Source organism: Lepus europaeus, chromosome 5 (assembly GCF_033115175.1).
Source record: "Lepus europaeus isolate LE1 chromosome 5, mLepTim1.pri, whole genome shotgun sequence".
NCBI classification, from domain to species: domain Eukaryota; kingdom Metazoa; phylum Chordata; class Mammalia; order Lagomorpha; family Leporidae; genus Lepus; species Lepus europaeus.
Genome location: NC_084831.1, coordinates 23,022,299 through 23,031,836, shown reverse-complemented (window position 1 = coordinate 23,031,836; position 9,538 = coordinate 23,022,299). Strand labels below are relative to the sequence as shown.

General features: G+C 65.9%; 1 protein-coding gene across 1 annotated transcript; it reads left to right on the top strand.

Annotated features, from left to right (window-relative positions):
- The first annotated feature begins 1,147 nt into the window (after window positions 1-1,147).
- On the top strand, window positions 1,148-8,994 carry MATN1 (matrilin 1). The gene is made up of 8 exons (XM_062193206.1): window positions 1,148-1,244; window positions 2,548-2,894; window positions 4,503-4,728; window positions 5,717-5,842; window positions 6,291-6,707; window positions 7,281-7,433; window positions 8,043-8,123; window positions 8,945-8,994. The coding sequence occupies exons 1-8, from the start codon at window positions 1,148-1,150 to the stop codon at window positions 8,992-8,994; spliced, it is 1,497 nt and encodes a 498-aa protein (XP_062049190.1).
- Window positions 8,995-9,538: the final 544 nt, after the last annotated feature.

The window sequence follows — 9,538 nt, the reverse complement described above, 5'->3', positions numbered from 1 at the left end:
TACCCTGCCCCCCACTGAGCCCACAGGGACAGGAAGGGACCACTGCTGGTCCGTCTTAGCAATGCGCCCATACTTCTGCCTCCTTGGTGCTGGGCCAGGGCGCAGAGTTGAGCACCTCATTTACCAGCTCACGGGCGAACAGATCAGGCAGGGAGCACACAGAGTGGGGCACGGAGGAAGCACCCCCAGCCTGCTCCACCTGGCTCCCCCCAGCTCCACCCAGCCCCACCCAGCACGTGTGAGCAGGCAGCGGGGCTCACAGGGCGGAAGGCGCTCTCGCTGTGTGGCTTTAGACGACTCACTTCAGTTCTCTGAAGTGTCACTGTCAGTCCCTCGCGTGGGAAATGACAGTGGGAAGAGGAGCTGCCTCCAGGGCTGATGTGGGGACGTGCTGGGCCGGCTCCCCGCACCCTCCCCGCATCTCCCCCGCAGCGAGGCACCTGCACCAGCCTTGTTTCCACACGAGGCTGCTGAGGCACAGAGCGGCCAAGGAACTTGCCCACGGTCACACAGGCAGCGTGCAGCAAAGCCGGATGACCTGGCTTCCGGCCACCCTCCCGCGTGTCCTGCACATACCCGGGGTGAACGTGTCCGTGGCAGTCATGACCCCTTCTGCAAGGCAGAGCCGGCAAGAGGACGGGTCGCCCTGGCAGGTGCCCCGCACATGCAGAGGCCTGGCCAGTACCTGGGGAGCAAGGCACGGGTGGAGACCGAGGAGGGGACGTGTGTTTAATGTGGAAACTGAGGTTGAATTCCGGGGCAGAGGGGAGGGTTTGGGTGTAAGACCAAGGTGCAGGGCAGGGCTGGGGCAAGGCCACTGGTCGCAGGGACCGCTGGGCTGGGGTGGCAGCTTCAAGTCTGCATGGGCTCCAGCCCCTGGGGGAGCCACCCCACCCACCCGAGACTTCCTGGATTCCAGCTGTGGCTCTGGTTGCTTCTGCAGGCAAAGGAGCCCTTGTGGTGGCAGGGGCCCAGGCCGGGGAGTGCTCCCTCCCTCTGCAGGCACACACACCTCCATTCAGCGGGGCCCCGCCCCCAGCGCTGCCCCCACGTCAGTGGGGGGGGTGCCTGGGCAGGGAGGTTGATAAGGCTGGGACCCTGCTGGCCCCCCACAACCGTGCTGCCTGCTGCCCTCGCTGCCAGAACCATGGGGCTCCTGTGCCGCTCCAGCCTCTTGCTCTGCACGCTGCCGCTGCTGCTGCTGCAGGCCACAGGCGGCCTTGGCCTCGCCCCCCAGGCCAGAGGTGAGGGGCTTGTGTGAGGTGGGGGACACTGGCCGAGTGGTCCTGATCGCCCGATGGGCAGAGGTTACATGGGACCCAAGATGGGGCGGGGCGGGGGCAGGCGCAGGAGCAGACGGGAGACCGTGATGCTGATGGGGGTTGGGGTTGGGCAGGGGGCTCCTGGAGCCTCTGAGGCCTTCTGCGGCAGCCGCCGTCACAGAGCCGGGGCAGCTGGAGCTGCCACACGCAGGCTGAGCGAGCACGGAGCTGGGGGCCCAGAGCATGGGTGTTCTAGGGGCTGCACCAGCCCAGTTTCAGCCTCGGGCACCGGACCCTACAATGCCCAGCTCTGCCTGTGCAGCTGGGGACACTGAGGCTGGGGAGGGCGGGGCCTGCCACCACGCAGCTGCACAGCCCCGGCGCCTCCAGGCTCCTGATCTGCTCTATCGTGGGGCCCATTCTCCCTCCCTCCCTTAGCTACAGGTATGGCTACTCCCACAGTCTCTGGAGGAACTCTGAGAGGGGGTCCCAGCCTGGGGCACCGGCACTGGGGGCGGGGACGGCTCTGCACACCTCGTTTCCGACTCTCGCAGCCCCATCTGGAGCTGCCCTGCTCTGCTCCATCTCAGCGTCAGAAGGGGGAGGGGCTGAGCCGGTGACAGTATCACCTGCAGGCTTCGTTCTCCCCGTTGGGCAGATGAGAACATAGAGGCTCCGAAAGACGCAGGGACCTGCCCACGGCTCCGGAAGTGGCCGAGTCAGGATCTGAACCCAGGCCTGCCTCACTCTACCCCTGTGAACCTCCCCCAGCTGGGGGTCTGCAGAGGCATGGCTGCTTGGGGGTGTGTTGGGGCCCACCTGGTCAGGCTGCTCCTTTTCCCTGTGTTTGGACACCAGCCGGCTCACGTGGGGTGTGCTCGTGGCAGGCACTCCACCGCTGCAGGGCCCACCCCGCCCTGGGCAGTGCCCGCCTGCCCAGCGAGCACAGCCGCCCTCATCTCTGGACCGGCAGGGACCCCTGCACACCAGCCCCGTGCCGGCCTCCGGCCTGCACCTGTGCCCACCTCGAGGGCTCCTGGGGAAAAGGGATTCACAGGTCACCATGCAGCCGAGGACCGGGAGAGGTGGCGCGAGTCGCTCAAGGCCAGAACTGGCCCCTGGCTCTGTCTCCCCCACGGGCTGGGCCCAGAGGCCTTGGCGTGCTAGCCCCAGAGGCCACGCCCAGCCCAGCTCAAGTCCACGGCCGACTGCACCCCTGCCGGCTCCTTTGACCTTGCCCCCTCCTCTTCGCTGTCTCCCCCCACCCCTCCCGCGCCCCTCCCAGGACAGCTCTGCCGGACGCGGCCCACGGATCTGGTGTTTGTGGTCGACAGCTCTCGTAGCGTCCGGCCCGTGGAGTTTGAGAAGGTGAAGGTGTTCCTGTCCCAGGTCATCGAGTCTCTGGACGTGGGGCCCAACGCCACCCGGGTGGGCGTGGTCAACTACGCCAGCGCCGTGAGGCAGGAGTTCCCGCTGCGGGCACACGGCTCCAAGGCCGCGCTGCTGCAGGCCGTGCGCCGCATCCGGCCGCTGGCCACCGGCACCATGACGGGCCTGGCCATCCAGTTCGCCATCACCAAGGCCTTGAGCGACGCCGAGGGTGGCCGCGCCACGTCCCCAGGCATCAGCAAGGTAGGCGCACAGCACCCCCCCCGCCCCCTTCTGCGCATGCTCGCAACTCCAGCGCCATTCAGCGAGGTGGCCCTTCTGCAGCGGGCGCGGCTGAGGTCCTTAGAGATGGCCGCTGCGCTCACCTTGGCCCAGCCCTGACTCCAGCTCACAGCCTGCGGGCGCTGGGCCATCTCCGTGTAACTGACCTTGGCAGCCCAGCCAGCCCGGCCAGAGCGAGGGCTCCGCCCACAGCCGTGCACCCCGGCTCTGCCTCCATCGCCCCGGCCACGGAACCGGAGCCGCGATGACCCCTTCCCAGTGTTCCGCGGTGAGGACCGCGGACGGACGACAAAGTGCTCCCGCGACATGGCTGGCTGCCGTTTAAGTCCTTGGAGGGCAGGGGCGCCGGGAGGGGCCGCCATGGGTCCCCAGTCCCACAGCCAGGCACTCAGCACATTGGGCACTCAGCACCAGGCCTCTGAGGCCGGGTCAGGTGTCCCCTCCCGCCGTGGTCCCCCATCGCAGCCCCCTGGGCCTGCGGAGTCACCACGTGCGTTCCCAGGGCCCCAGCCAGGGGACAGCCTCACCCGTCCCCAGTCAACCAAGTCTTCTGGGAGGTGGCGTCCCCATCTTACAGACAAGGAAACCGAGGCACGGTGCGCCTAAGCAACTCGCCCAGCTAATCCGGGGCGGAAGTGATAACGCCGCCAGCAGAGTACAATGCCAGCCACTGCCACCCCTAAAGAAACGCCGAGGCAGGGTGCCGGGGGCTCCCGTGAGGTTGCTCACAAGGCCCAGGAGGAGGTGCCGGACCGCACGGCTGAGTGAGCCCAGCTGGTCCCAGAGGACGGAGAGGGACAAGGCGATAGGGGTGTGGCTGGCACATCTCTGCCAGCAGGGTCCTCCCGGCTCAGGGCATCGGCCTGGGGGGGGGGGGGTGGGAGTGAGGACAGAGCTCCTGCAGGGGAGGATGCGACAGAGGACACGGGCAGTATCATCCCCGGCTGCGGCTCCAGGACAGTGGCTCAGGCAGTGTGACCAGTCACAGCGAGGTTGTCAGTGCCCTGGGGATAGAAGCGGAGTGCGTCTCGGGGGGTTGGAGGAGGAACCAGAGCCCCGTGACGAGCCTCAGCGCAGGAACAGAACACCGGAGCCTCGTGGGAGGCCGCAGACGCCCCACGTTTCATCCCCGGAGCGGAGGCAGGGAAGGGCGGCATCTCCCGCGGGTTGGTTCCTGGGCCTCCCGGTGGGCGTGGTGCTGCAGGACACGGCGGGGAGGCAGCCCCATTCGCCAGTCTCTGCCGCCCTCCGGTGGCCGCACGCAGAACTGCAGGACGCTGGGCGCTCCCCGTTCGGTCCTGCGGGAAGTCGCGGGCCGGCCGGGTTCCCCGCAGCCTCTCGCCGCGCGGGGAGACACCGGACCGTCCTCTGGCTGAGGGAGGGGAGACTCCCGGGCTCCGCGCCCGGCGTGGAAATGCCTCGGCCCAGTCACCCAGGCCCGTCCGGGCCCGTCCTCGCGGCCAGACCCCTGCGGCCCACCGCACCTGCACGGCCGGCAGGTCCCTCCGCCTCTCTTCCCCCGGGGGCAACGCCCGAGGGCCGGCCTCTCACACGCCGCCGGTGCCGCAGGTGGTCATCGTGGTGACGGACGGGAGGCCGCAGGACAGCGTGCGGGACGTGTCTGAGCGGGCCCGGGCCAGCGGCGTCGAGCTGTTCGCCATCGGCGTGGGCGGCCGCGTGGACAAGGCGACGCTGCGGCAGATCGCCAGCGAGCCGCAGGACGAGCACGTGGACTACGTGGAGAGCTACAGCGTCATCGAGAAGCTGTCCAAGAAGTTCCGGGAGGCCTTTTGCGGTGCGCGGCGGCGGCCGGCGAGGAGGGACGCGGAGGCCGAGGGCGTCCGCGACGGGAGGGGGCGGGGCCAGGGCGGGGGCGGGGCTAGAGAGGGCGGGGTCAGGGTGGGAGCGGAGCCTGAGGACGTCAACGTCGGAGCGAGGCCGGGGCGGGGGCGGGGCCCGAGAGGGCGGGGTCAGGGAGGGAGCAGGGCTGGGCGGGGTCAGGGCGGGGGCGGGGCTCGAGAGGGCGGGGTCAGGGTGGGAGCGGAACCTCAGAGGGCGGGGTCAGGGTGGGAGCGGAACCTCAGAGGGCGGGGTCAGGGTGGGAGCGGAGCCTGAGAGCAGGCGTCGGGGCGGGGCCAGGGCGGGGGCGGAGCCTGAGAGGGCGGGGTCAGGGTGGGAGCGGAGCCTGAGAGCAGGCGGGGTCAGGGTGGGAACGGAGCCTGAGAGCAGGCGTCGGGGCGGGGCCAGGGCTGGGCGGGGCCAGGGCGGGGGCGGGGACTGATAGGTCTCAGAAGAGCAGGTACCTTGTGAGTGTATGGTGGAGGTATAACGCTCTGTCCACGGCGTTTAACGAGTGTGTGTTAAGCGTCTTCCACGTGCAGCGTGCTATTTTAGACATCCGGGGTACATCAGTGACCCGGACATTTAAAACGCTGCCCCCGTGGCCTTTCCCTTTTCGATGGGATTTTAAAGTTTCCTCATCAGCCTTGTAAGCTCATTTCTCAGCTGCCAGGGTGATTCCAGCCCTGGGCCGGGAGCTGGGGCGGGAGGCTGCGCTCCCCCAGGGGAGGGCCTCGGATTCCAGCCCTGGGCCGGGAGCTGGGGCGGGAGGCTGCGCTCCCCCAGTGGAGGGCCTCGGATTCCAGACCTGGGCCGGGAGCTGGGGCGGGAGGCTGTGCTCCACCCAGCGGAGGGCCTCGGATTCCCTGGGTGTGCCTGGTGTCGCTGTCGGGGAAGGAGTCCTGGCTGAGCCTCTGAGACCTGCGCCCCTGTTCTCCCCGCAGTGGTGTCAGACCTGTGTGCCACGGGCGATCACGACTGTGAGCAGGTGTGCGTCAGCTCCCCGGGCTCCTACACCTGTGCCTGCCGCGACGGCTTCACGCTGAACAGCGACGGCAAGACCTGCAACGGTCAGTGGGCCGCACCCGGGGCCAGCAAGCCCCGGGGAGGCTGAGGAGGGGACCCGATGGGGCTGGGCCACTCGCTCTTCTGAGCCTCCCTGCTCTGTGTCTCTGGCCCAGAGCGGACAGAGGCTTTAGCGGGTTCGGTGTCTGCAGGCCGGGCTGCCCTGAGCCCTGGCCCTTTGCATCACAGTGGGGCTAGCGTGTGCAAGGAAGCCCATGGTCTTGAGTTCAAATCTCAGTGCCACCGTGTCTGAGCCGTGTGACTCGATCGGTAGCTGTTGGAACTTTAGTTTCCAGCGCTGTGAGATGGGACCCGTCCCGCGGCTCTATAGAGGGAGATCTGGGACAAAATGGCACGGTCCTCGTCAGAGCCAGGGGTGAGGCGGCTGCCAGCCGGGGGCCGGGATGGATGGCCCCGCCCTTACGGGTCATCCTGCGTCCCCCCCCCCCCCAGTCTGCAGTGGTGTCGGCGGCAGCTCAGCCACCGACCTGGTCTTCCTCATCGATGGGTCCAAGAGCGTGCGGCCCGAGAACTTTGAGCTGGTGAAGAAATTCATCAACCAGATCGTGGATACACTGGACCTGTCGGACCGGCTGGCGCAGGTGGGGCTGGTGCAGTACTCCAGCTCCGTCCGCCAGGAGTTCCCGCTGGGCCGCTTCCACACCAAGAAGGACATCAAGGCGGCCGTGCGGAACATGTCCTACATGGAGAAGGGCACCATGACCGGCGCCGCCCTCAAGTATCTCATCGACAATTCCTTCACGGTCTCCAGCGGGGCCAGGCCCGGCGCCCAGAAGGTGGGCATTGTCTTCACGGATGGCCGGAGCCAGGACTACATTAACGATGCTGCCAAGAAGGCCAAAGACCTCGGTAGGTGCCGCACCAAGGATGCCCGGGGCACACGTGAGCACAGAGCACCCGTGGTTGATCCCAGCGTCTTCTGATCAGTGCCGTAACAGGTGCATCTGACACGGGAGAGTGGGTTGGCTGGTCCAGCTCTCTCTTAGGCTGGTGCAAAGCTGGGACCCCAGAGGAGACAGGGGCTTGTTCCGGTGGTCATTCTGGAGGACAGGCCTAGGATCTTTCCGGCTGGGAATGTTGGTTCCCAGGAGCACATCAGCTGTTGCAGGGCAGCCCCACTGAGGGGCGAGCCCCAGCCTCAGTTTCAGCTCCGATTAAGTGAGGCAAGCCATAACCACCAGATGCATGGTTTTGAGGGCCCACCAAGCCGCAGCACGAAGCTGCCAGCATGGGGCTCCGTACAGGGTCTGACACATGGCGTCGCTGCCTTCTAGTCCCCACCCCAGGCACTGGGCCTGCAATTCTAGCGGTGGCCACCAGGGGGTGTCAGGTGTTGTGTTTGTGCCCAGATGCTCCCCTGGAGGCTCAGCCCCGGGGCTGCCCTTCCTGCCCGCCAGCTTACTCCCCGGGTTCTTCCCGCAGGCTTTAAGATGTTTGCCGTGGGCGTGGGCAACGCGGTGGAGGACGAGCTCCGGGAGATCGCCTCGGAGCCCGTGGCGGAGCACTACTTCTACACGGCTGACTTTAAGACCATCACCCAGATCGGCAAGAAGCTGCAGAAGAGGATCTGCGTGGGTGAGTGAGGCGGGGCTGGCATCCACGGAGGGGGCAGGTGCGCCGGGCTCCAAGGGTGTGGGTGGGGGAAGCAAGGGCCGGGGCGCCCTGGGGAGGCGGGCTGGCCAGCTCGGTTTGACTTCCAGCAGACAAATACAGAGGCTGGCTACACACACGGCGGTTCCCACTCCAAACATCACACCATTCACTCCTAGTTGGTAGGAACACATTGCCCCCATTTTACAGATAGGAAAACCAGGGCGGAGGGGTGGAGCAACTGATCATGAGTGGGGTGGGGGCTGGTGCTCCCCGGTGGTGGCAGAGCACCGGCTCCGGAGGCAGCCGAGCCTGCATTGGCATCTCCGCTGACGCCGATGGCCACGGATGAGTTGTTTCCCTTCTTGGTGTCTTCATGTGTCAGATGAGATGATGGATGGGCGAGGTGTCTCCTTGGTGACACAGTGGCCCCCAGCAGTGTCCTGCGAGTAGCAGCTGCTCCACGGGGCTCTGATGTCGGCACTGTCTCCGCCCCTCCCTGCTGCCTGTCCCCCTGGTCCTAGCCCCCAGACAGAGAGCAGTCCCCCGCACTCTGAGCAGCCCCTCCAAGCTGCTTTCTCTTGTCCACTGCAGAGGAAGACCCGTGCGCCTGCCAGTCCATCATGAAGTTCCAGGCCACAGTGGACGGGCTGCTGCAGGCTCTCACCAGGAAACATATCCTTTCCCAGCAGCCACTGTGGGCGGCCCAGGGGTGGGGGCACGGGCCCTGGTGGGGGGAGAGAGCAGCTTGGGGGGCATGGGCTACGGGACAGGCAAGGTGGAGGGGGGACGTTGGATTCTGGCCAGATGGGCTGGTGCCAGCTTTGGGACACACCCCGCTGAGGCAGAGGCTCCTAAAGGGTCCATGGAGAAACTGAGGCAGAAGCCAAGGCATAGGGCAGGCATAGGGAGGCGTGTTCTTTGCCAAGGGCCACATGCATATTTATGACATCATTCTGGACTGCACAGAATTACCAACTTAAAAATGAACCTGCCATGATGTTCTGACTTTTCAATCACACCTGCGGTTGCCTTGGCGGGGCCACACCCATTGGGCTTGTGGGTCTCGCACAGCCCGAAGCTGGACGTGCCTGACCCCTGCTGGGGGCTGGACACACCCACAGGCCAGGTGGACCCGAGGCCCCATGGACCCTGTTTCTCGGAGGCGACAAGACTGACACCAGCCTCTGCTCAGAGGAGGGGCTGGGCCCTGGCAGCTCCCCTGGCTGAGCCAGGACAAGGCAGGGGGCGCCAGCAGGGTTGCCACAGACACCAGGGCCCTCGGGCACTGGCTGTAGTTTTGGGGAAGTACCTCTCTGAGCACAGCAAGTGGATCGGTTTCAACAGAGGGGGAACACCTGCGCTGGAGGGGGGGGCGAGTGAGAATGTTCTGGAAGAGATTTGTTTCCTCTGAGGGGAAGTGGGGTCCAGGTCCAGGGCTGCCCCCTCCTGGCCCCGTTGTGGCTGCCTGTACCTGTCCTTAACTCCCAGTGCACTGGAAGTTGTGAGTAAGCGGCTGGCTGTCTTGGAGAACAGAATCGTCTAGGGCTGCCTGTGCCCACCGCAGCCTCCCCGCCTCTCCAGCCCGAGCCTGGCTTCGCGAGTCCTGTGTGTGCCCCCTGAAACCTCGAGTGTAGTCTAGCTTGGCCATTTCAGTGTGTGGGGCCCTGGAAGGATCAGCCACCACCCCAGCCTCTGCCACCCTGCCAGCCTGGGAGTAAGGGGGCGGGGGGTCCGTGTGTGCCTGTTGGAGTGTGTGACAGCATTGGGAGCTTGTGTGTGTGTGTGTGTGCACATGTGTGAGTGTGAGCATGGTTGTATGTCTGGGAGCAGGAACGTGTGTGTACCGGTGAGACCCCAGGGGTGAGTGGGACAGGGACTGCGTTTGCAATTTTTTCCGATCAAAAGCTTAATATATTCCTATTTTTTTTAGTTAACCCTTTCTTGACTCCACGTCCTGTGAACCTCTCTTTTGACTTCTCTATCCCCTGGTGACAAATGATTAAATGTGATTTAACTTGAGCCTGAGTGGAGGCTTGGGGCATCGTGGTTATTGGAGCACAAGACAAAGGATGGACGAAGGCGACCTT

What these genes read in the sequence shown, in the direction of transcription:
- MATN1 (XM_062193206.1), top strand. Translation starts at nt 1,148, where the DNA reads ATGGGGCTCCTGTGCCGCTCCAGCCTCTTGCTCTGCACGCTGCCGCTG. An exon ending in CGTCCCCAGGCATCAGCAAG is followed by an intron (nt 2,895 to 4,502) that starts GTAGGCGCACAG and finishes CCGGTGCCGCAG; the next exon opens with GTGGTCATCGTGGTGACGGA. An exon ending in GCAGAAGAGGATCTGCGTGG is followed by an intron (nt 7,434 to 8,042) that starts GTGAGTGAGGCG and finishes TGTCCACTGCAG; the next exon opens with AGGAAGACCCGTGCGCCTGC.